The sequence below is a fragment of the Rhea americana genome, unplaced genomic scaffold (genome assembly GCF_003343005.1).
Source record: "Rhea americana isolate MKP2758 unplaced genomic scaffold, rheAme1 scaffold_41, whole genome shotgun sequence".
Lineage (NCBI taxonomy): Eukaryota > Metazoa > Chordata > Aves > Rheiformes > Rheidae > Rhea > Rhea americana.
In genome coordinates, this window is record NW_028186546.1 from 2,794,210 (window position 1) to 2,821,219 (window position 27,010).

General features: G+C 38.8%; 1 protein-coding gene across 4 annotated transcripts in view; it reads left to right on the plus strand.

Annotated features, from left to right (window-relative positions):
- CTNNA2 (catenin alpha 2) overlaps window positions 1-27,010 on the plus strand; it is a 433,433-nt gene that overhangs the window by 357,175 nt on the left and 49,248 nt on the right. For all 4 annotated transcript variants that reach the window (XM_085314675.1, XM_085314674.1, XM_085314673.1 and 1 more), the window contains exons 10-12: window positions 15,721-15,813; window positions 16,094-16,250; window positions 19,573-19,773. In XM_085314675.1, the coding sequence (XP_085170801.1) occupies window positions 15,721-15,813; window positions 16,094-16,250; window positions 19,573-19,773 (451 nt within the window). The remainder of the gene's footprint in view (window positions 1-15,720; window positions 15,814-16,093; window positions 16,251-19,572; window positions 19,774-27,010) is intronic.

A 27,010-nucleotide genomic window follows, 5' to 3' on the forward strand; every position in this document is an offset into this window, starting at 1 on the left:
CGTTAAAGAGCTCTCCAAATTTAAACCTGTTAATTATACATTATCCACCTTTCTAAAGTGATCTTGAGATCTTATCTTGCTAAAGAGGAGAATGACTAGATAGCAGCAGCTGTGCTGCCAGTGATTATTTGGGAAGATGATTATCTTAGTTAATTTGAAATTCACTTCTGGGCCAGCAATGTAGGGAAGAAAACTCTGGTCACACAAATTTTTCAGAGAATAATTATTAGTTGGGTTGGGGTTCTTTATTAATAGACTTTATCCCTCTATAAAATAAGAGTTTCCCCCAGAATTAGATGGGAGAAAATGAATGGCTTGAGTAATATTTAATACATTTTAGAAAAAAAAAGAATTTAAATTTAATTCTACCAAATAAATGGTGGACCTATAAGGGACAGATCCTCAGGGAGCTGCTCAAAGCTGGTGATGCTAGCATCTGCTCCTGCCTTCGTCCGCCTTTAGGGAGCTTTCTGGAGGGCCAATGGTTTGACACGTTAGCTTGTATCCAGAAACCAGGTGGTTGCTCGGCGTGTGCCGCGCGTGCTCAGCAGGTTGCGTTTATGGGTGCTTGGCTTTGCCCATGTCCACGTCCATCCCTACCGAGCTGGTACGAGCTGCATGCGTGGTCGTAGACCTCCAGGGAACCCTAAAGCTCTGAGGCTTCGTATTCAGGATTTATTCTGAGTGGGAATGCTGGTTTCAGTGTCGGTGCTGGGTGTTAGCTGGGGTGTTAAATGTTAWTAAGTGTGTTTGGGATCAGATTTGGAGTTCCTTTAGCCAGCATAGATGAAACTAGTGTTTCTCAGCTTGTTGAAACAGTGCAGCTTTCCCTCCCCGCCACCCCATAAATCATGGGAATTCAAGGAGAACATTAAGATTTTCGACTCGACTGTGTTTGTGTTTAAGCCGCTCTCTTGAAACGAGATTGGGACATTCAGCGTAAATCACTTCTGTGCTCCCTTTTCGGATTGAATGCTTGCCTAAAATGGGAATAAAACGCTGTGAAAATCAGCTGTTCTTCTGTGGACTTTATAAGGGCATAAAGTTGATTGTAAATACACCAGTGTTTTCTCAGCCTATTTTTTTTTTCAAATGCCCTCAGTAAAAAGTCTGTCTATAGTTATTTATATATTTGGCTTTTCACCGCTAAGAAAGGAAAACCTTGGAATTTTGACTCTCAGTGATAACGTGAAAAATACTCTTTCTTCATGTTTTTCAGAATCAAAAAAGTCCTGAAGAGCTGTATAGGTGTATCTATGTGTTTGCATGTACGCTTGTGCAACCTGGTGCCCCTAGGCCCCTAGGTGCCCCTGCTTGGGCATGGTTGGACTAGGTGGTCTCCAGAGGTCCCTTCCAACCTCAACCATTCTGTGATGCTGTTTTGTCATTTTAACCCACCAGGTGAACAGGAAGCAGCACATCAGCATATTGACAACCTGAGTCTCATGTCCCTTGTGTGTTACTACCTAATTCTTGATGATTTTGCGTTGTTTCTTGATGTCCTCCTTTGGACGACACTATGAGAAGAAGCAGATAATAGGGTGCAGACAACTGGTGCTCATTCTCCAAAAAGGTAGTTTCTCCACCTGGAACAGCCTGGAGCAGATTAAGAGTCCATCGGCTCAGAAATTAAATTGATTTCATTGTGTTTATGCAAATAAATGCTTTCAGCAGCTGTTATCCAAAATCTACTGAGCTCGTTTCCCCTGTCGCTCACACCGATGTAAATCAGGATTAATTCGACTGCAACCGCTGTCCATATAATGCTAACTGCGTGGGGAGAAGAGAATCGCCGACTTGTTAGCAGGCGGTGATTTTTAAAGATCGACAAACTGAGCGGAGCGGCATCCCGAACTTTCGGCAAGGCGAAGCGGCACCGCGGGGCTTTGGGCTGCCGCGCGGGACTCGCTGTCTCGGGGACGAAACGCCGGYGTGCGCCGGGCCGGCCGCTCGCCTGCCCTTAGCTGGCGGCAGGTTGTCATCTGGCAGCTGCCAAGGGGTTTGGAAGGCTAAAAAATTATTTTGCAATGAAAAGGAAAGGAGTATTTTTTTTAAAAAAAGAGCATGAGTTCCCTGACAACAGGAAAAAAAAAATAATAAGTGTGTGTATAACACCTGGAGCAAGAAATATTTACTTTGGCTTCCTCTTATTCTGGCTTTATTTTAATGCAGTTTCTTTCCATATCAGTTTGTAAAGCTATGTTTACACCTTCACTGACCCCAGATAAATAAGCAAATCCTCATGTTTAGTTAGATGAATAAATCTCAGTTTGTAGCAGTGCAAATATACGCTGACAGTTCTTCAGTGAACTGACAGTAAATTAACCGTTGCGAGCATGCCGGCTGGAAGAAAAGAAAAGATGTAGGAACAATCTTTTTTTCTTTAATATATTTTTAATTATTTCTAGTAGCAATGTGATACATATAGGTTTTTATATAGACTGTGCAATGCTTTCTTTGGTCAACAAATTCTGTCTTTTCCACACTAAAGAAAGAAAGATTTCCGTCGTCGGTTGTGGGATCCTCTTTTATTTTCCTCTTTCTGTGGGTGAACTGGCACTAGAGAGATGCTTCKAAATACCCTGCCATAAACGTTGCATATCTAGAGCAGTGAAAGCAGAGCGACGCTCGCTGCTGCTGGTGTATCATCTGGGTACTGGCTGTGCAATTAATTTCCACCTTAGTTTGCCAAAGCTAGAATTTATTGACCAAAGAGTGTTTTACCTGAACTACCCGTCCAGGTGGGTTCAGACCCAGGGCTGGTGTAAGTCAGTGAAGCTGGAAATCTTTAACATTTTCTCATCGGRTGGATTGACCGAGGAGGCTTGTTCATTTTTTGTTAGTTTTGGTGAGTTTTATAATGGAGAAATAGGTCCGGAATAAAAACGCCGACCCTAATCTGCAGTTCTTTACGATGCAAGTGCTTAAATGTTTTTGTGTGCTCAGACCTCCTCTCTCTCCCTTATGCGCTCGCATCCGATTTAGAGGATATCCATCCGAAATCTCTTCACGTGTTTAAATGCATTAAACGGATCAGAGCAACTAGAGTGTCACATTGCTGTGATATCCCATCAGAAAAAGAAAATTCCGTCAAATATATATTTTAATATTTTTTCCTTTGGTCTTATATGTGCATGAAGATATTGTAAAAGCCTAAAAATATGTGGAAATTTCATTTCCAGAAGAAAAATGTTTAGACTCGGACAATAATCCTCTGTAGCGGTGTTTCAAGCACGGAGGTGCGCATGCAAAAAAAGTGTGAAGGGATGTCGAAACTCGTTTTAGATGAAAATGTCATTTGCATTGACGTAGGAGACATTTTAGTAGATAGGCTTTTTGTTTGGGTGCTTTCAAGTACTGAAGTTCTCTGAATTTAAGGCAAATAGCTTTCACCGCCGTGCGGTAGGTGAAGGGGTTTAGCTTGTTCTAGTCGGCCACAAAACTCTGATAGCCCACGTTTAGATTTTAGCTAACCATCAGGCTGCAAAGGAGAAATAAGCGGAGGAAGAGAGAAACGTTGYGTTTGCATTGCTGCGGCCCCTGTTAACCCGAGCAGCGCCCTGCGTAGCGCCGCGGGGCGCGCGGGCTTTCGCCCTCCCTGCGTGCCGCGGTGCTGCGAGGGAGCCGGCGGGTAAACTCCTTCCTCAGCGAGGCGCTTACAACCTACGAAGGTCGGTCCGGTCAAGCCASGTGCCTATTTTCATTACAATTTTAGGAATTTAATTATCGGGGAGATGGGCGCTGTTTTGTTAATTTGAATTAAATTAATCAAAAGCTTTAAAAAATGATTAAGGTGGACTGATAGAGAGACACTCTGCAGCTTTATCGCGGACCCCCAGGCCACAGACCTTGAACTAGCGGTTTGTAAAGGAGCCCGACAGCATACTGATACTGCTATTAAATCTAATCGCATAGACATTGGTCTTATTATACTGATCTCTGCATGCTAAGAGGACCATAAATCACAGTACAGTGAATYAAAGATCTCTGGTTAGAGCGCTGCGCAGCGTTTTTAATTCAGGTTTGATTTCTTAGATATGTATTTGTGCCCATTTTATGTTTAACGCTAAAAGTCACTAAAAGAACTCGATATGAAAACTCGTTATTAAAAACTATTTGTGTGTGAGCTGCGTTCGTATTACATTTATGTTTCTGGAGGAGTCAACAACCTCCCCCCCAAAACAGCACTCTGTAATAGATGAGTAACAATCTTGGTTTTGTTCAAATGGTTTTAGGTATTTATGAGCCAATGATGATCCCTTAAAAAGGCAATCAGCCCTCATGCATAGAGCTGCAAATGTGTGAGGAACAGGATAAAATGTAGGACTGAATAGGAAATATTCTCTGTAATAGTTTTTAATCAAATAAACCATATGGCTCAGTTTACAACCAAGATTAATATTTACAGATTTCTATTAGTACTATAATGAAAATAAAATTACAGGAAACAAAAAAATAGTAATGCAGTCTTTAATTTAGATATAATATGATTTAAGGATATAAAATCCAGCATATTTAATAATTAACACTGCTTTAATGTTAAAAATGTGAGATAGTTTCACTCCAATATGTAATGTTCTCTGCCACCTACAAACGATAACCCATTCTTTAATTTTTTATACACTAATAAGAAATCAAATCAAGCATTCTCATTTTCCTTTTACTCTTTACTTACCYAGGAGAACAAATCAAGACATAAAGTTTCTTAGTGCCATCACTTTTCCCCACTTTTTTTTTTTGATAGGTATAAAAAAGACAACGTGTTTTATGGATGAGTGCTAGGTGGTTTAGGCAAAAACCATGCTAGGGATTATGTTTAGAGCTGCAAAGGCTGGATGAGTGTGTGTCAGTGCTCATGCCTGTGCTTTGGTCCTCATTAGCTTACTGGTATAAATGGAGCAGCTACGTCAGTCATCTTCATGTCTCTGACCATGCCAAAAACACAACTGTAAAGTGCTAGGACAAAAAAAGGAGGAATAGTTGACCTATTACTTGTTTTTCTAAATATTATAGATGGGAAAATACCCTGTATTACTACGGCCTGTGGCTTTTCCATGAAATACTCAGGGTCTTACTTTGTTTATTGATGTTAGGTKCTCCTATAATAAAAAACATTGCAGCACATTTGATTCTTCCAAGAAAAATAATACTGTATTAGCAGGAAAAAAGAGCTGTTTTTGCAGCCGGGTAAATGAAACCACCCTTCTAGTGCTCTCTCTGCCAGGGTTCGAGCATATTGACAAGAGGAGTGGAGGAGGGAGGAGGGACCATCCRATAGTGCTGCCTCGTCTACGTATGCTGGTTCTGGGCAGGTGACGTTAGCTTGCATCACTATTGGACTACAATTGCAAAACCATTTTATACAATAACACTGCACAAAAATCAAATGCATGTAAAATCCATCTTTCTCTGAATGTGACTTTGTAAGCCTATAAAAATATGACTCTTGATAAAAATCTTGAAAATTTTTGTTCTACACACCCCCTACTACGATAATCTCAGGTTTCCTTCACRCTCATGATCTTCCCTCTCGTGAAAAACCTCACGTTTTTCCTCTAGACCTTATGTTGGTATATCCTCCGTTCTACCTTTGCAATATCTCCAGTTTCCAAATACGCCTATATTCTTTCATCCTCATTTTCAAAGACTCCTTCCATGTCTCTTATCTRTCTTTGTGTTCTTTGTTTTCTCTGATGACTAGACGAATACGGCATGTGCTGAGGCTGACTGAGAACTGATTTGTGCTGGCTGGTGAGCTGGCTGCTGCTTCCAGGCTGTCAACCAGGCCAAATAAAATGAAAAGCTGAATTCTGCCTGTCTTTCCCCAAGTGGGTCACTCTCATCGTGACTCAGATGCCAGTTTCCGTGAAAGTTAGGGGCGGACTAACAAACTGCGTTATAACCCTGCCTCAAGAGCAGGTTACTGGATGAAATACAAGCAACGGAGGTACCTATCCCCATAATGATAATAAATATTCACCTATATGTCAGTGCAGGATATCAGAGTGATTAATTCTGCATACCCAGTTTTCAAGCCCTTGAACAACTAGTTGCTTTTGTTGCAGTCTTCTATACTAATTAAAGATGTCTCCGCTTATGCTATCAATCATGGTCAGCTGGAATAGATGGTTACACAATWCTTTCTATATATGCTCAACTTAGGTCCTAAAATTAGTTTCCTGTAGCTCTCAAGGTTGCATTTATTTACAATTCAGTTACCATTTGTGGTTTGTTGCACAGGGATCTCTGATCTCATGCTGTGTTCATACTTTCAATGCTTTTGCTACCATGCATCTTGTCTCGGACTTGTCCTTTTTTTTGTTTCCTACTATAATTCCTCTGTTTTTCTCCAAGAGCCTTCAAAATATGGCTTCTTGATAATATAACTGATGTTTAATTAGCACAGCCTAGCCATGCATGCATCCTTGTACAAGGGTCACTGAGCAATTTGCCAAAATAATGGCCCATTCTTAGTTAGATAGATTGCTTTGGTAACTACTTGTTATTAATATCTATTAGTTGCAGCAGTGCCATTGGTATGTTGTCAAAATTGCTTTATGGGACCGACTTGTAGGCATTGCAGTCTTGTAAATCTTGTTTCCATAGGACACCAATTGCCCCTCACTCGCCTGAGTGTTTCAGTGCATGCTGTTAATAATTCTTTGCCAGTTTTAAGGGCAACGATCTTGATTTTAACTTGGCGAGAAAGAATTTATACACAAACACCCCAYATAGCTTCTTCTTTTGTTGGAATACTAAAGCAAGAAACTCTGGGGGTCTTTTTGCATACTTTGAAGCTTCAAAGTTACAGCTGGTTAAGGTTTCTGTTGTCTGACATGGCAGAGACKTTGTTGCAGGTTTTGGTGTTCCTCTGTATTGTTTGTTCAATGCCTTTTCGGTGCAAAAAATATATAAAAAAGGGATAAAAAAAACCCCCCTTTACTTACTGTCAAATTAAATAGAAAAAATAACCTGAATGTGCTAACAGAGGTAAAAGAATATTGAGATGGGTCATTTGGCTCTAACCCTCGCAGAAGGAATTCCCTTATTTGGACATTTTATATTTCCCTTCTGTGAAATGAAGGAAATAAATTTATTTATACCTATAGCTCAAAAAATCAGTATTGTATTAGTCAGTCCTGGTTACACCACCAAAACTCAGCATGTGAGCATGCTTCAGTATATAGTGATGGTGTGAAGGTGTARGCTTGATGGTAGCACTAGATACCTGGTTGGGAACAGAATATCTGCTTTGTGGCCATCTCAATAAATAGACAACAGAAAACAGATTACTTAGAGTTTATAACCTATTCTTCTGTAGGAGAAAGATTCGCTGCATTTCATCAGTACAATGCTTTATTACTCAAGTAGACCAGTTAAAATAAAGCAGGGATCTGGTCTTCACTGTATTCTTAAGACTAAGTCCTGCTTTTATTTACATCTTGGGTAACTACAGCTGTTTGCTGGTTATTTCTTCAGTAGTGGATGCACACAGAGAAAGAGAGAGAGTTTCAGAAGTGACATCAGGATGGTAACTGAATTCTTGGAGGAGAGGTCCCATGTTCATGCCCATGTCCTGGAGCGAAGTGCCCTACTGTGCTTCCTGACTCACGTGGGAGCAAGCCTCGGGAGACAGAAGGAGAAACTTTTCTTCTGTCCCCCTTCTCCCAACTCTCTCCTGGCCATCCGGGAGGCATTGCAGYATCCCACTACTTCTGACTATCGAATTAACTGCATTTCAACCGAATGCCTGAGAAGCACACTCGTAAAAGAGAAGATCATCTGTAATACTTAAGGGAATTTTCTGTCAAAACAGGAAATATTTCTATTGATCTCAACTCTAGGAATTAATAGACATTTTCTTTTTTCTTTCTTTCTTTCTTTCTTTCTTTTTTTAATTTTAGGCTTTTTAGAGATATAGTGGAACACAGATCCCACAACAGATGTGTGCCTAAGCTTGCAACAGTGGGATCAGGTCTTCAGGGGTGGTACCTGGAAGAGGTCTGAGGCAGGCCTGTTGGTGCTGGCTGAGGATGCGAGTTGATGGTTCTGGGCATTGGCAGACAGTATTTCYTGAATAATTTTATAAGTGAACCTTAAGGGCCTTTCAGAATTCTTTTTCCAGGTTCAAGGTGGAAAAAATGCTGCAAAACTATTACCTGTCTTTCCTACAAGTAATTTTGTTCCCCCTGTTCTACATACGGGATGCTTGGGCTGACCCTGCTGAGAAATAGCGCTGACCTGGAAAGTCGGTCTGAGTTCTCATGTGCGCGTTAGCTTCACACGCAAAGCACATCTGGTGATTATCCTTCTTGTTTCAGGAGGTCTTTGAACCACATTAGGGGTTTTCTTGTGCTGGCAGTCTGATGTATTTATCACAGTTGGGGCTCATCAGTGTGATGTAGAAACCTGACCTGTTTTAAGAAGAAACAGTTGGATGGTCAAATTCCTTGCATAAAAAGAAAAAAAGAAGAGTCAGTATGTATTCCTGATAAAAATCTATTTTATTCATATCTAAAATCATTATTACTGTCTAATATTAAAAGTAAAGGATCAGACATGATGCAATACCCTTTTCCTGTGCTCATTACTCAGAGCTCTACAACTGAACGTGAACAATTTTTTTCAGTTATGAAAACAGTAAAATAAAAGGATTCTCCAAGGTGCTTCATTTTTGATCTCCCTTCTGTTCTGTCCTATAGGCAGTGATCATGTCAGGTAGCAGAATGGTCCTAGAAAATAGAGCAGATTGAGATTGCCTTGATAATATTYCACCGAAGTTGTCTGAAGCTGGGATTTTTGCATTTTGAACTGAGCTTTCAATACGAATTAGGCATCCAACACTCACAAGTTTCTCTGGAAAATCCCAGACCAAAACCAATGAGTTTATTGAGATCAGAGTTATTTCAAACTCTACCAAAAGCAGAAATCTCTTAAGGGTCTTTTAACTAAGTCTGACATGAAGGAAGTCTCAAGAGAGTATGCATGCGTGACAAGGCCCTAATCCCATAATAAGTACGAGCTGATGTGCCATTGACCTTTGCAGAAGTGAAAAGTTTTTTGCATAGGTTCAGTGGGCAGTATATAAAATAGGAAATAAAGCATTCATCTTTCTTGTGCTTTTTAACGTTCTCTGCAAATTTTTAACTTCCTGGTGTTACTTACCTGCTTAGGTACATAGACTATTGCAAATATCCGGGCAGTTTATGTTAAGTATCTTCAGAGTTTGTTATTAAAAATATTCAGAGCAAGTGTCAAACTCTGTAAATTAGATCATTACTAATTTAAAAAAGATACTCCAAATTGAATTGCATGTTTACTGCCATTTATACAATTAAATTCCTAGGTACACTTGAATTCGTAACTTAAAAATACATCTCTCGTTTAGACAAGAATAGGTGACTGGTTGATATAAGCGGGGCACAACCAGCAGCAGTATTCAGTATGAGGTTCCCCCATGCCAGATGGACTTAGATGCATGAGGAAGAGACCAAAATTGAATATTTTCATAGTAGTACCAATTGACACTGTGTTCTGCGAGGAGGAAGAAGAAACTGTTGCAGTATGTACCCTCAGTGACATTTTCATTTTTGGCACTTAACTTGTATATGTGCAAAAACATCTTATCTAGTGATATAATCGAATTTTGGTCACCACAACAGGGACGAGTGATAAGAGTAAGGATAAGGACGTTGCGGATCTTGGGTAACTTARCTCCAGCTCCACGCTCTCCTTTAATGAACCTCTTAGTCGTCGTTCCAAAGAAATCATGGGGCTGCCTCTCMGCAGGACCACCTCCAAAATTAATATATGTCAGAATATTGAAGGTTTGGAGGCAGTTATGCCATGTGCGTAAACTGTTAAGCAGATGGACAAATAAYTGATAGTAGTTTTGATTTTACGGTTGTGTGATGTAGACAGATAATCTTGATTGTCTTGGGTTTGTTTAAATCTATATTTCCCTAAAAAAGAATAACTTCTGAATTTTCTTCTTTCTAATGTTTACACCAGTTACTATATTGCATAAGTAAATGACATAAATAGGAATGACATGTATAAAAATTWAAAAATAGAATGTACAAAGAATGTACAAAATCAAGGTGTAAATAAATTACATTCTCTACCTTAGGATGGCTTAATGGTGAAAGAAGCTAAATAGAACTTTTTTTTGTCTTCCGGTCTGTTCCTTTTAACCAGTCTAGGGTGGAAAAAGGAAAAAAAAAATGAGAATTAAACAGTAGACAGCACAAATCAGGTGCAATATTTTGCAGCCTTTGTGTTAATACTGCTCCTTTACTATAGCATATATAGACTCCATTTATTTATATTTTCATGCCAAGCTATTARTTTCTTTCTTTGGATTTTATTTGAACTCGTCTGGAATGTTGTGTCCAATTCTGGGCTTCCCAGTACAGCAGAGACATRGATTTGCTGGAGTCAGTCCAGCGTAAGATGATTAAGGAATTGGAGCATYGCTCATGTGAGGAAAGACTGAGAGAGCTTGGAGAAATGAAGGCTTGGAGGGGATCTCATCAATGTATATACATATCTGATGGRGAGGTGTAAAGAAGACAGAGCCAGGGTCTTTCAGTGATGCCCAGTGACAAGATGAGAGGCAATGGACACAAACTGAAACACAGGCARTTCTGTCTGACCRTAAGGGAAAATGTCTTTACTGTAAGGGTGAAGGAGCACTGGACAAGGTTGCCCAGAGAGGTTATGGAGTCTCCATCCTTGGAGATGTTCAAAAGCCATCTGGACAGGGTCCTGGGCAACGTGCCCTAGGTAAGCCTGCTTGAGCATGGTTGGACTAGGTGATCTCCTGAGGTCCCTACCAACCTCAACCATCCTGCAGTTCTGTGACTGTTTCACTTGCATTAAATGCGCAGTGGCCCTGTTAAATCTTTGAATTGAAGATTAAAGCAGAGGACAATATATTTTGGTAGTCATAATTGCTTTTAATAATAATGAAGAACTCAAGTCAAAAGTGGAAATACTGTGGTTTAAAAACACCACTACAGATAACTATGCCTAATTTTCATCAGTGCAAAAATAATCAAAATTGGTATAAAAGATCCATGTAACTGGATCCATAGATCCATACACTGACATCTATGCTGTATATCATCACTGTGATTTTTATCCATGCTGGATACAGAAAAGCTAATGTAAGCATCATCTACCCATGCAATAATTACCCTTCCAACCACTATGTAGATATACCTTTAGAATAAATAAGAGTCAGGATCTCCTGTCCTTGGTGTGTCATTTCAACAACAGTAATAAAAACACATTAGAATACACTGGAAACAAAATCCTTCCCCTGCCATCTGTTACATATCATTTAACGCAGGAAAGACGCTCGAGGCTGAAATACAATCAAATACATTTTATCGGGATTGATCCTGCATATATTTTGAATAATCGAAGCTAATGGAATTATTTACGTGGTTAGAGAGAGATACCCAGCAGGCTGGAGAGTGGCGGTCTTGGACTGGTAGTGCCAAAGACAGCAAGTTGACATCAGGGAGTTGCTAAGCACCTTTCCACTTCCCCAATTCTAGGATTAGTTCAGTGGCTTTGGTGATTGTGGAAAAACATTGCATTGCTGCAACTGGAGCGTTTATTTTCCTGCTCATTGCTTTTGCATACTTGCATGGGACAGGTTTAAGGTCTTTTGCAGTTGTGCTGATGGTGTATGAGTAGCTCAGCAGACCTGAAATTTTGGACAGTAGTGCTTATCTACRCAGCCGGATTCACTGTTATTGAGTCCCCCGTGCATTTCAAGGATGATTCCKTGGTTTTGGTATTTAAAATATATTCATTCATATAAATGCTCTTCAGACAGTTCACATTGATCTTAATACAATGTTAGGTTCTGTTTAGGCAAACAGCAAATTCAGTATGTTCAAGGAACTTAGTAAACAAGCGAACAAAAGAAAAATGAGTTACCTAGTTACGTCCACCTCCAGCAGCACGTGAAACCTCTTCTTCAGTGCTTCAGTGAAAACTGAAGTATTTGAATTATAAAGGTAAAGGCTGTCAAATCAAGGTTTTGGCAAAACAACAGGGACAACTTCTAAGGCCACAAGCTCTTCCTGAAAATATTCTAGCAAGTACATTCGTATGGTAAATGTTCATCTTCAGGAGGGTGCAGTAAAGACTAGTTCCAGTGAAATCAGTAAAAGTTTTATCACTACATTCAGAGCAGCCCCTAAGCCTCATCCCTTCCCTGGCAGATCTCAGATGGCAGGTTACTTGAAGAAAGCAATATAACATTTCACACTCATAGGTCACAGTATAGAAGTGTATAAACTGGAAGGCCCAATTTGGAATATGCAAAGTAGCAATATGCTAAATAAGCTATTTAAGATAAGCTGCTAAGGAGCTTTAATTGCCCACATAGCCTGTCCCCGTGTATGTTTTTGAAATACCACCACTGCATACTGTGAAGTTTAAACATACAACACTTCCTATTTACTTTCTAAGCTTTTTTTTTTTTTTTTTTTTTTTTTTTTTTCCATTGCTAAATTTGTGGAGTGACGTATTGGAAGAACTTCCAGCTCTGAAGGATCTGACTTCTTCACAATATGTATTGTGTTAAACATGCCCACACAAAACAAGTCGTAACGAACCTTTAAAAAAATAACTTTTAAAATASTCCCTCTTTTATTTCAGTAGCACCATTTTCAGCAGTGCTCAGGCTCAGATATATAGATAAGGCATTGCTGTTTAATAAGTTTAGCATGTTGTAAGTTTAGTGAGACACTCCACTGAAGATCTGAAACATTCTCCTGAAATGCTTGTCTCTCTTCACCACTATCGAAAGAGGTGATGGCACCTAGCTAAAGAGTCTCAGTTAAGTTTCTAAGCTAAGTGGGATGGAACTGGATCTTTCTTTTCTTTTCTTTTCTTTTTTCTTTTTCTTTTTCTTTTTTTTTTTTTTTGATTTAGGAGGCACAAATAGATGAAACTATTAAAAGCATGTTGAATGACCTCATGTTGTAAGGACTAAGAGCATGCATATGGACCTTGCCTTGCAAGAAGGGTTAATTTATGGTAACTTGATTGACTGTATATTTGATAACAAAGGTAATACAAGTAATTAAATCATGTGGTATTTGACGATTGAGTGCACTTAAAACTTGTACTGCTTCATGGATCCGTGTTTAAACACTGGCACTAAAACACAGGCAGTAGCAAATAATGTCCATTTCCCACCATGCTTCAAAAGCAAGTTTTAGGTAAAGTCATAGTTTTGATGTGTTAGTACTAAATTTCGTTTCATTCACACTGCATCTACCTTTATAGGATTTGTTTATCTCTGTGCTTATTTGACGTAATCAGAGCTCCCCATGGTACAAGCTGGCATAACTGAATTCTGACACTAGTGCTGCTGCCAATGATGCAGGACTGTATTTAAGGAATATTCAAAATATAGCACATGAAAATATGTAGATTAGGATTATATATGAGATGCATCTTTTTTTKGGGGGGGAAGGGGAAAATAGATTAGTGTAATACTCTTCTGAGGCCTGATTAATGTAGCCACACATTACATTTTTACTCCTAGGGTATTGATAGTTTTATCCAAAACAATACATTGGCTTCTAAAGTATTTTACAGAACGTAAGAAAAAGTTTTATCAAGTTACCTCCCTTGCAAAACCAGGACATTTTGCAATGTCCAGCTATCATCTCATCAAACGCTGTTGAAAGAAAAATTAACAGGGACAGAGAAGAAATACATTTAATTCTCTCTGACTTTGTTCTGAGAAGATCTATTTCAAGAGACCTCAAAGCAACCGAGCTGCCTAACAGTTTGATTGCCATTTCGTGACACCCAGAGTCTTTCACTCTCGTATCTCGCCGCTCTCCGAGGGAAAGTAAGATGCATCTGGAGCCTTAGGAGAGGCTGTCATCTTGCTAATCACAAAATGAAAGGGGCCATCTAGAAGACTACTTATTTTAAATACAGGAAGCTGTCTTTTGGTGAACTTAATACCGTTTGCTAGTTTTTAAGGTCTATAATTTCCACTTATGTTACTACATTCTAATTATTATCCTGCTTAGCTTTTGTTTCTCGTAAAGATTAAAGTGCTCTGTTTGATGTGTGCAAAGAAGTGACTACAGAAAATAGTAAATTAATTGGAAGATGTCAGCTTTGGAGAATATTTTTGACATGAGTGCTGTAAGGCTGTTAACAAACAGACTAACTCATTTGTCTCGCCATGAAATGAAAATAAAAATCACAGCATTATGATAAAATCTCGACGCGGAAATGCCTGTAAGACTCTCTGAAGCCCAAGGACCTTATCTTCTCCGGGCTTTGGCACACTGATATAWGCAAACCACATTCTAAATAACTGCGAAGCGAAATAGGTTCTAGGAAGAACAGATGGATCAAGGCTAATGTGGCGATGTGCATTGGCGACGAGAACAGATTAATACCACAAGGGGAGACCAGAGGAAAATTGGAAAGATGGGGATATTTGAACTAATTCATGAATCATTTCCAGCTGATAGTTATGCCTTCAGGCACAGTGAATAATAGCAAGGAAGCGTATTTAAAATTTTATTAGTTTGTTTTAATGTAGATTAGAATTAAGAACCATACTTTTGGTTGGTTAAAAAAAAAATAATCTTGTACTCCCCCTTCCCAAAATGTACCTTTGTGAATTAAATATCACTAATTAGTGTAATTACATGTACAGTGACATGAATTGCTGTTTTGAAACCCCAGGGCAGATTCATGGGCTTGACACAAAGCTGTTGAGAATAGATTTTTTGCAAGAAGCACCGTATGCGCTAGGAGAACTGATTCCACCACCTGCATCCATGCTACAGAGATGCAGCTTTGCAGTGTTTSGGTTCGTGGTTTAATTGCTCACTCTCATTCAGGTGTCCCTCAAAGTCTCCATTGCCTTTATCTTCTCCAAACCAGACTTCCCAAAACGGTGGTGGAGCAAGCACRCTTAGATGCCTACATCTCTGAGTGAGGTATTTAGGCATCCTTTACAAAATAAAGCATTTCACTGAGACATTTCACATGACCAAGTTATGGTATGCTTACTAATGCACATTTTACTTGAGGGCAAGCAGCCCTATAGAAATAAAAAGATCTGGCTTAGAATTACGATAATTTTGACATGTATAAAGCTATTAAGAKCTGAAATAACCTATTATTTGGATACTTGGGAAGGGATACTTGAGAAATCTGTAGCTTCTCAGTATTAGTGAAGATATCAGGMTTTTGTTTATGGGTGCCAAAGCACCAAATTCATGTGTTAAGATCTCAGAGGTTCTTCATTTGGCAAAACTCAGAGTATATGGATTAGCTTGATTACAGTTATTCATAACAGACATGGTTACTAAAAGRGAAAAGAAAGTGAGAAAAAAGGAAATGTATAGATAATTGTTTGGATATTAAATCTCTTAAGAAGTTGCACGGAGACTATAATCTACAAGCTGTGGAGGAAGAGGTAAAACACTTGTCGGTGATGGAAAATTTTGAAAAATWTCTAACAGTGAAGATTGTTAGTTCGGTTTGCTAGTAAAGAAATAATCTATGTGGGTTTCTGTTCATCAGCACAGAAGATGCAGTATCATGCCTCTTGGGTACAATTCCTTCATTCTAGGCAAGGCTCAATAAAGAGAGGAAAAAGTACAAAATGGCCTACTTGCTGAAAACTTGATTCTTATTCTGCTGATTTCATTGCAGGTTGCAAATCTGGCCTGTTCAATCTCTAATAATGAGGAAGGWGTGAAGTTAGTCCGTATGGCAGCAACGCAGATTGATAGTCTGTGCCCACAGGTAAGTAAGATTCATGCTAAAAAGTACTTGAGAACTCTTATGGCATTAAAAAGCATAAGATAGCTGACACAGAAAAACACYCCATGTGAAGATTATAGCCTTGCCTTTGTCTTTACACTGTTGACTACTTTGCACAAACTGTGAAAAATACATTCAGATCTTGAGACCTGGGTAATGAACAGGGTGYGCAGCTGTGTTTTTAATACAGTCTTTAATCAATTTGTTCTTTCCTTTGAGAAGATTTTTGCCGTTCCTCATAACAAATGGTTCTGAATAATAGGTAATAAATGCTGCACTCACGTTGGCGGCCAGACCCCAGAGCAAAGTAGCACAGGACAACATGGATGTCTTCAAAGACCAGTGGGAGAAACAAGTGCGAGTTCTCACTGAAGCTGTTGATGACATCACTTCAGTGGACGATTTCCTCTCCGTCTCAGGTACTGGGATCAAGGGAGTCTGAAAAATAAATTAAAGGAATGGATTGGAGCAGGAGAAAACTGTAATTCCTAAAGCATCATTAGTGCATTAGTCCATTCTATTGGAATGCTGATCTACAACACTCAGTGGGAGAAACGAAGTCCTGCTAATTAGTCCCTAGTAGCAATGGTTAGCTTTTTGTCTTCCAGAAAATAGCCTCCTACATGTGSTTCTATTTCTGGAGAGAAGTTTTGTTTCAAGTCAGGCACAAATTAGGATTTTGGCCACCTTTTTAAAATGTATTATTGTCTTGTGACAGGCTGAGCATGTTTGCAAAAATTGTCAACAGTCCTTATGCAACTGTGTGCAAAGGGAGGAAAGATGAACTTTCCTTACTTTCTGGTTTAGTCTTGGCTCAGATCAGCTGCATCTGAACAGTGGGGCAGATGTGTTGCTCAGTCCTGGCCCCCTTGATCGTCTGCTCCATGTAACCAGGCCCTGACCAGGCGTGGGTGAAGGGAAATAGGCAGATGCCACGTATGAGACCTGTCCTGATGGGTTGTCAGGACACGACCAGACTGTTCATTTCCAGAGAGCTGGGAAGCACTTCTGGGTCCCAGAGTTATCAGTGCAGCTTGCAACGTAAGCACATGGGAAGGAGAAGTAAAGCAGTATAAGAARTAAGAAGTCTTTGCACCTCTCTAACCTAGATGGGAATGATTGCAATAAGAAGCAAGCTCTTCTACGCAAAACAGGCAAAGTGACTTAGTCCTAAYTGGAGAAGACATGGAAGAGAGAAGGAAATTTGACTCTTTGGGTCACAGCATCTTCCTCTTAAAATAGTAAACTTGTAGCAGAATGTATTGTTAAACATAGTCATACGCCACAAATGCTGCAATTGCGAAGTGCGAGGTATCTCAGGATAAGTGTTTGCTGCAGAAAACTCATTTCCMAGTTAAGGTCTTAAAGAGGTGAAGTCGGCTGGTGGGAATAAAGATATAGAACATGCTCAGAGTAAGCYAACCTCACAGAGGAGCCAGCCTTCAGGGGACTGCTTGGCCTTAGTATTGTTGCACTCTGTTTTAAGTTGCATTCCTTGAAGTTTCCTTGACTTCTCAATAAAACATAGAGATTTTAGGGAAAAAGATTATTTATCGTTTAAACAAAATTCTTAATTTTMATTGTTGCCCTCTATTTTATTTGGTTGCATCCTGTTATTACTAGTAGCAACGACAGGGCTTGCTTTAGTCTACTCTACTGTTGAGCATCACTACTAGAGTGTGCACTAAAAGCCATGACAAGAACATGAAAATGAACATTTTGGTTTGACAGTGGAAGCTGGCAAACACTTTTCAACAGACCTAGCTCTACAACGAAGAGGCAACCTGCAGATCCAGCCCGCAAGCTGAAGAGATGGCAGATGTGCTCCAAAAGGCCATTTGATTAGGTGTTTGGGGACTTTGGTTCACTCCAAGCACTTATATCCATAAAATCAGAGGTTATTTGCACAGACAACATTTTTATTTTTTGTCATTTTCAAATCATATTTTTCCTGTAACRCATTTTTTGAGACAGTCTTGAGTTACAGTGTTAGGCTCTAGACTGAAACTTCCCAAGGTAGCTCAAAAGTTAGTATTTGAGGTTTTTTTTTAGGATTCTTTCTGTTATTCTCCATAGATGTCTATATCTAATAAAAATGAGGAAGCACCCAGTGTATCCAGAAAGCCTGGTGCTGCTAGCTATAACTTCAGAAGCCTTGGCTTACATGGAGTAGTTTATTTTTGCTTGTTAAACCAGTGAAGCATTTAAAATGGGCTGGTGTCTGATTAAACGTAAATGACACCTCCTCCTCTTCATATTATGTGTCACAGTTGATCGTATGTTTTATTAATACGGTGGCTACCAAAAAGAGGCTGACCATAATCTTGATGAGTTACTTTATATTCCAAACACATTTCCTGTTCACATTTAGAACGACCTTCTTGCTGAGCAAAATTTGGCTGTGTAAAATTTGGCATAGTAAAGAAAAGGATGATGATGATGATGAAGTATTTTAGAAAACCACTTTTTTAAAAAAAATGTGGATGGACAATCATTTAAACAAAACTTTGCCTTTCACATGACTCTGATTCACAGCGTAGAGGACTTTCAGATTTTGGTCAGAGTTGTTACAGCTTGAAATCCAACATCATGTCAAACATTTGTGGAATCATCAAATGATGCTACCTTGGAATTTTTAGTAATCCTTCTGAATTCTCTTTTTGTGGCTAAGGATAATTAACAAAAAGCAGTAGGTGAGGTGATTTTCCTTTTAATTTACTACTACTCTGAGGACTACATTTTATTTTTGATTTACTAGTATTTGTGGCAGAAAAGCTGCTGTTTAAGGTTGCTGAGTTTCTCAGAGTGCCTTTGGTCAAATATAAAATTCAGTCATGGSTTTATTATTGAAATGATTATTTTAACTGTTCTAGCTGAAGGGAAAGAGTGTTTGAGCTACTCAGAATCCCCTCCCTCCATCCTTTTGTATTTTCTGTATGTGATCATACTGCTTAAACAGCAGCACTGCAGCACATACAGAATAGGTGGCCGGATTCTGAGTGGCCAAAACTGATTCAGCTCCCATGATTTCAATAAACGTACTTAATATCGCATCATCTGAGGAGACTCACTGTTGTCCACTGTTATTTCAGAATATGCAAAAGCACATGTAATGAAAAATTCACACCGTAATCTGAGGCGCAGATGGCGTAGATGGAGCAAAGGAGATAACTGCTGAGGCACTGCGGTCTGCAAAGGCCGCTTGTTGCTCTCTTTTCAAATTGGTTTTCTTTTCTAACTTTTGTAGGCACAAGTGAACCAAATATACTAAACTTTTATCGAAAGGATAAATTAATCTTCAAAGAACTCATCCTACTGTTTATTAGAGCATCTGCTAATGTTTTGGCCAGTTTTCTTCTCGCATTGKTTTTTATTGCACAGTTATTGTAATAGAATTCAGTATGGTGTTTGAAATTAATTTCGTTTTTCAACCAGATTAATTTGGTTTGAAATTAATTTCATTTTTTTTAATGAATAACAGAAAGATCCTCCTAGCACAGGGGAGGGGATGTAGCCCAGTCCTCTCTAAGGATAAATATCATGCATGGGATTTTTACTGCTGAATGGTGCAGTGTCACCGACTGGTATTTGTTTTGCAATATTAAAGAATGGAGTAAGGACAGTTATCAATTTTTTAATGYATTCACAGTTGTCATTTACCAAACTCTGTAATCTTTGATCTGAGATAGAATGCAAAGAAATGAGCCTTATATGTGTTTCCCTCCCCCCCTTGCTTCCTAGAAAATCATATTCTGGAAGATGTGAATAAGTGTGTGATTGCTCTCCAAGAGGGGGATGTTGATACGCTGGACCGAACTGCTGGTGCCATCCGGGGCCGAGCAGCCAGAGTTATTCACATCATTAATGCTGAGATGGAAAACTATGAAACAGGAGTTTACACGGAGAAGGTCCTGGAAGCTACCAAATTGCTCTCTGAAACTGGTAAGTGCATTTGAAATATTGTTCAATACAAGTCACTTACACCTTGCAGTTAGTTTTCTGAAATCAGTAACTTAGAGGTAAATCTATGCTTGAGAATGRGATATAAACAAACAAATTAATAACTTAATGGCCAATTAATGAATTAATTAATGAATAAAGTGCTTCTTTATTCTCTGCTTAATGCTACTGCAGAAATCATATTAACAAGAGCTATATAGGAAAATAAATTCAATAACCCACTGAAGACAGTTTACTTCATCAAAAGTTCAATGTATTTAAGTAAAAAATGCATATTTTTTTCTTCTAGTTCCTTCTGAGTTTGTTCATTATGATTTATGTCTGTCTCTAGAAAATCATTACACATGCTTTTTCAGAGAGTGGATGGGCAAATTGTAAACATCTGCTCTTTTAAGATATTCCCATGGGAAAAATAAACATTACTCTTTGGTCTGTGCAGGTGAATGTGCTTGYTGGTGACTAAAATTGTGTTTCTAAACAAAATAACACAAATCTTCATTGAAAATACATTTCAGTGACTGGAAATAAATTGCCTGACAGAAAAAAAATGCAAAAGGCTGCTAGATTAAATGGACAAGTAGATTAGGTGAAACCACCAATGTTTTAATCAGTTTTTGCCTTCGCAGACCAAGGGTTGGATTCACTCAAATAAATGTAGGTGATTACATCTCAGCTGGTGTTTTCAGATCTCCTTTATACAACTGTTCAATGCAGTCAGTGCTGTCAAGGGCTCTGTCATCTTCAAGTAGGTGCCTACATTTGGTCAGACGGCTCATGCTTTCAATTTCATTGACTTTATGGGCTCAATCTCCACTTATTGCACAACGTCTGTGATGTTGACCTCTGAAGACTGCAGAGCTGATCCTACCTTACCTGACTTGCTCATCTAGCCTTTATAATAGATGAGATTGTTTTAGGAGTAAAAAGTGAAAACGAGCCCGTTTGCACACACACAACAAATGTAACCTTAGGTCAATGCTAGCAGATATCCCTATGAGGCAGAAAAGCAAAAACTGTCTTATATCTGGTAGCATCTGTGTTAGCTTTTGGTATAGAAATCAGCAAGATGAGCTAAAAATATATTACCAAGATTTTATATTGGTTATTGTGTGATTCTTGCCCAGCAAAATATGTGTTGGTTCTAATAGAGACGCCAAGCTCTCTTTGCAGGGAACTCCTTCTTTTTCTGCTCGTTCATCATGAAATTATAGCTGAAATGTAGGTTCTTGCTATAGGACCTGAACGTTGTGCCTTGAGCACACCCAGTGGTTGTAAGGGGACTCAATACTTGTCGAAGTTAACTTTCACGGGTGCTCTGCTGCAAGTTTTGGGCCCTCAATAGCTTAGATGTAATGGAATAAAGGTTGTTGGTTTGGTGCCTTTTTCTTTTGTTTTTTCCTTTTTTTTTTCCTAAAAATGTGGTGATGCTGTTTGAGTGTGTCGCAGTTTTTAGTGAGAGAGAGAAGCAAAAATGGATCAGGAAATGGTTATCATTAGTCCCCCAGTTTTTTGTATAATCAATGAGAGAAGATCAGCCACTGATCTCTRATGCATCCTCTGCCATAGCTGCAGAAGTGCCTGAACTGCTAGTATGAATTTGTGGAAAGAAAATAATCTGTTCTGTTTGATATCGTAAAATATTTTGTTGTGTGCTCCTGTTAAACACTCATTAAAAAAAAAAAAAAAAAAAAGAGAGAGAGAGAGAGATTTTGAAGGTTTGAAGGATTCTTCCTGTCAGTAAGATTTCCTTACTAAACAAAAAATAGATATGTTCAGACATTATATTAAGCTAAAATTTCTGACCTAGTATTATATAAACTTTTTGCTATTAATTTTTGAAAAGACTAATGGATAGTGATAAAGCACAGTAAACTGAACCAACCGTACACACATTAAATCCATACGTTCCATATTTAATGCACTCCTTAATACAATTTGAATTATAAATAAGTCCTAGAAGCTCTGGACTAAGTGCATGCTGACAGCACCGACTTACTAATGCTGGGATACAATGCTTAAAATTGCGTTCCTGTTCCTCAGTGTCAAAGTTGTTATATTTTGTTCTTTTAAAAACAGAAGTAAACTTATGAGTATAAAACCAAAAAGAAAAATAAAATAGCCAAAAGTGCTAAAATGCAAAAAAAAAAAAGTTTTAGACGTTGAGAACAGTGCTTCATTTAAAAATTGTGCGAGTGAGGTTCAGAAGACAGCGTGGGCCCAAATTCCCTGGAGTCAATGAAGCCGCAGTGATTTATGCCAGCCATGAACGTGGCTTGTAATATTGCAGCACGTTTCTCTCTGCAGCTTTTTAGGCCGTTTACGAAGGCATTGATTATTATTTCTCTGTGATTGATGAGTAAAAAAAAGTGTGTTTTTTCTAGGGCCACAGTGTGAGTAAAGAGGTGAGAATGRTGTTTAGACCAGTCTGCTCCAGTCTGTGCCTTGTCTGGGTATACCCCTGCCTTCACCTCCACAACTGCTGTCTATATATCTATCCATATAGCTATGGACATATATATGGACATATATATGTGTATATATATTCATTTTATTATTCAGTGTGCCACAGACTAGCTGTGTGCTGAAGTCCCTAATCTCTTCCTGTGGAAAAAAGATGGTAGTAAGATCTCCCAGAGACACCCARAGGCTTTTCCATTAATGTTTCCAAAGCATCTTGAGATCTTGAGCAGATTTTATGGAGCACTAGAGGATGGCRGTGGTGATTTATTTAGAGACGGGTTTCACCCACAGCTGCAGGTGCTGAAGCCTCAGGATTTCAGTCGCTGGCAAGGAGGAAGGTAATGAGGAACGTGTTATCTTTTCCTTCTTTGTTTCTCTTCATTGCTAATTTAACCTTTATTCATTTTTAAATGAAGTGCTTTTGAAAGCTGGGGAACATTTAGCTGAATAACAACGGAAGGGAAATAAGCACACCACATTTCTCCTATAAGTGTAATTTATTCTTTTGATGTCAGCTCAAGAGAGGGGAGCCACTCSTAACATGTAAACCTCTGTTTCCTGGGATTTGAGTGGGGCAAGTACTGAATTTCATCCACAGGTAGTACAGAAATAGAGATATGCTTTTATTTTGGAAAGAGAAACACTTTCCTAGTCATTTTTTTCATTTTTTTTCTTTTTTTTTGAAAAGAAAGTTCATGTTTAATGAAAGYAGTTGTAAGTTTTGAAAAGTTGCCACTATTCAAATCTTACTTTAATAACAAGTTTAACCTTAAAGTTTTCTTTGTTTGGTGCTTTAATGTAGAGCCTACACTCCTCTTGGAGTATATGGTTTCTTCCCCCCTACATTTCAGTGCTTTTTTTAGTTGCGCTTGACTGACCCACTGCCTTTATAGCCAAATATGCCTCGGAGGCTAGCTTATTATCTCCAGTAGCAGTATTAGTTAGTGACGTATTGGTTAATGTCTTTTTAAAATTGAGTTATTTTATTTCCCCTTAAAAATCAGCTAAAAACTTGACTCCTGCTGACGTCCTTATAAAACCAAGATGAAAACTATAAAACCACAAAGTCTATGAGGCTCACTGGAAAGAAAGGCAAAATTCATAGAAATTTYGGTGGACGTTAATTATGTGCTGCAAGAGTAAAACAAAAAAGTTTCAGTGCTGTTGTTGTTTTGTCCTGCAGAAGATTCGGTGGCGATACGCAAACTTATGTAGTCTTTGCATTAGAACGATTCGTTCTTAGAAAATGGAGCCCCGTTATTTCTGCTAGTCATAAATATGTCATTAATATCAACGGCCTATGGGGGTAGCTGTCTTTTGGTGGGTGGTGGTTGTCCATGTCTTTTTATAATGCAGTAACACCAGCAATTCTTTTTGATGTAGCACCTTGTTGTTATTGACCTTTTGTAGCAAACTATGAAATTAAGAATCACAGAATGGTCAGAAAGGGCCTCTGGAGATCATCTAGTYCAAYCCCCCTGCTCAAGCAAGGTCACCTAGAGCATGTTAGACAGGGTTGCATCCAGGTGGGTTTTGAGTATCTCCAGAGAAGGAGACTCCACAACCTCTCTGGGCAACCTGGTCCAGTGCTCCGTCACCCTCACAGTAAAGAAATTTTTCTTCATGTTCAGACAGAACTACTTACATTTCAGTTTGTGCCCATCCTATTGCTAGGCACCACTGAAAAGTTTACTTTCCACCCTCCCTTCAGATACTTACACACACTAAGATCTTCCCTCAGTCTTCTCTTCTCCAGGCTGAAGAGGCCTGGAGCTCTTGCAGCCATTCCTCATAGGGCAGGTGCTCCAGTCCCCTAATCATCTTCGTAGCCTTATGCTGGACTCTCTCCAGTAGCTCCATGTCTCTCTTGTACTGGGAAGTCCAGAACGGGACTCAGCAATCCAGATGTGTCCTCACCAGGGCTAAGTAGAGGGGGAGGGTGACCAGGAAAGGACCAGAAAAGATCCTTTCCCTGCACCCGGCAAGGAAATGGTATGGGTTTCCAAAGAAGGAAGAAGAATTGTCTGCAGAAAGCAATCAAGTAGCAGGGAACAAGAYTGAATTTTATTTTTAAAGATTTCTGAGGTGAGGGCAGGGAAAAAAGGCTGAGACATTCTTAAAAGGTCAGAGAGTTGAATTTGAGTTGGGAAAACTGGAGTAGATTTTACAGGGCTATAGTGAAAGAGAGTGAAATGGGAAGGGAAGGTGAAAAAGCAGAACTGATGGAACTGGCCAGGAAGGGCACTGAAAACTTTCAGATTCTTTTTTGCCCCTTCAGTTTGCATTTTGTGATTTCTGGGAACCACCGTGGAACAGCCACTAGCTTAGGTCCTCTGAAGGACGTTTGAAATCATCTACTCTCTGATTATTAGAGTACTCCCTGATAAATTAGAGTTTTGGCCTGTAGTATGTCTTAGACATATCCTATTAACTTGTTAACCAACTGTTACCAGGTAGGTAAGAGTAGGTCACTCTCCTGTCTTGTGTTCTGGCTCCAATTTTGTCTTTGGCAGAACRGACTAAGGTTCAAAATCAGCACCAGCAGCAATTCAACAACATGTCTATGAGAGGTTTATGCATGTAARTCAGGATGTTTATCACTAGGAAAGAACAGCTCAAAGATGTTACTAAAGCTAATATTAATATGGGGTAAAGATGATTTTTTCTGTAGTAATATGAAAGAAGACAAAATGCAGAAGGAAATAAGATTGATTTAAGCAAAAAAGAAAAGGATATTRCATTTGAGGGAGAGCTAAAAACCCMAAAATGGAGACTGTTTAAAAATGAATGATGTTAAATTCATGTTTTATGTGGRTTCCAGGTAGCTTTAATCCAACTTATGGATAGCATCGTCCTTAGAACAGGAAGGGATTTATTCAGGAGTTTTGATGAGATTATGGCCTCTATTCTGCAAAGCTCTTCAGCATTTTTTTTAAGGTTTYGCTGAACTGAAACCCAAAGAAAAAGATATCATCAACAAAAACATTTAATGCATTATTAAAAACAGATACTTTACAAAAGGACCTAACATTATATTCMTATATCAAGGAAGTGCTTGGTCTGATCTAAAGAATTTTTAACCAGAGACCACTTTCAATACCCAGAGGAATACAATGAGAAACCATATAAAAAAAATTATAAAGCAATAAATGAGACACATAAGAGATGATTAAATCACCATGGTGTCTGAACGTTTAAATAATATTTCTTTTTCTCTCCAGTTTTAGAGTTTTAAAATAGAATATAATTCTAAGGGAGAATATAATGTAATGATTTAGATTTTCAAAGGCTTTTGATAAAGTCCTTCGCACAGGGCTAATGGGAAATGGGTAACCATGGAGTGAATGTTAAGACCTTTGATGAATTAGGAACTGCTTACAGGACAGGAGCAAAGAATAAATGACCATTTCTCAGCAGGCAAAAAGGTAAATCCTGAGATGCTTCAGGGGTCAGCAATGTGGTTGGTATTGGGTAATGTATTAATTAACAGGTGAATAGACAGAAGCAAAATTTGCCAAAAGGAAGTTTTGTTTAATTTGACTGGCTAGAGTAATGGAGTTTCTTTATCAGCAAGACAACAAGGCAAGATAATTTCATTTAATTTCTCAAAGTAACAGGAGCAATTTAAACTATATATATCTCCATTGAGAGGCTCTCCGCTAATTCAACCTCTAAGAAGAAAATATGAGGCATCATTATGGACATATGCCTCTCACCAATTTCAGATGTCYGCATTCAGAAGGTACCTGAATGCAGGTACCTTCTCAGTACACAACAGCAAGCAAAGCAGCGCAGAAGATGGTAGCTGGTACATTAAGGAGGACAGTCCCTGAATGCCCCAAACAGTTCTTTCAGCTTAGATCATAACTAAAAGATCTTCTATAAGTTGAAGAAGTTCAAGATAAAGATGACAAAATAATTAAAAATATGTGAGGGTTTGGAGGCAAATTGTTTAAAAGACTAGGACTACCTCATTTGGAAAGGAGAGGGCTTGAGAGACACCTGAGATAATGAAGGGCAGATTAGTAAAAGAGAAGTGCCTATGTTCATAAATCTTTATTAATATGTTACTGTTCAAATCTTTTCTCAAAAACATGTCTCCCTCTTAAGACATATCTTGCAAAATGGACAAATAAGAACGTGATTGTTGAGATAAAAAAAAAAAAAAAAAGTTGTCCCATATCCAGAAAATATAGGCGGAAAAATGTGACAAAGGCTGACTAGCTCCAGCAGAATGTTTTGCAAATGTAAGTGTGAATTGTACAATAATCTTTTAAAATAAAAACACTGGCTTTCCTTGCATCCTCTTGCCTACACACACCTACGTGCAGATATACACAAACTTATAACTAAAGCCAGAAACAGCRTACTGTTCAGTCTTATATAAGCCAGCAGCACACAACTGTTTTCTTGAGAGATTTTATTGGAGAGCTGCAGCTAGCTTTTATTTAAAGTATTAATCTGAAGGGAGTTCCATTTAGTAGTAATAATACTGCTGGGGTACTCACTCGATGTGTTTTATATCGGCATGATTAGGCAGGAGAATGAGTGAGACATCTGAAACCGGTGAGAGGCGTATGTCCCTGCAGCCTTCATTTGCAATCCCTACTCGTATGCTTTATGCAGTACCCTTGCGTTGCACGATTGGTGGCTATATTTTCCACCCCCCTGCAGAAACCACTTGGCTGGTTTTTCCCAGACATGTCCTCTTTCTGTGAGCACCAGACCTGGGCAGAGTTTGAAGATTTTCTTCTTTGTT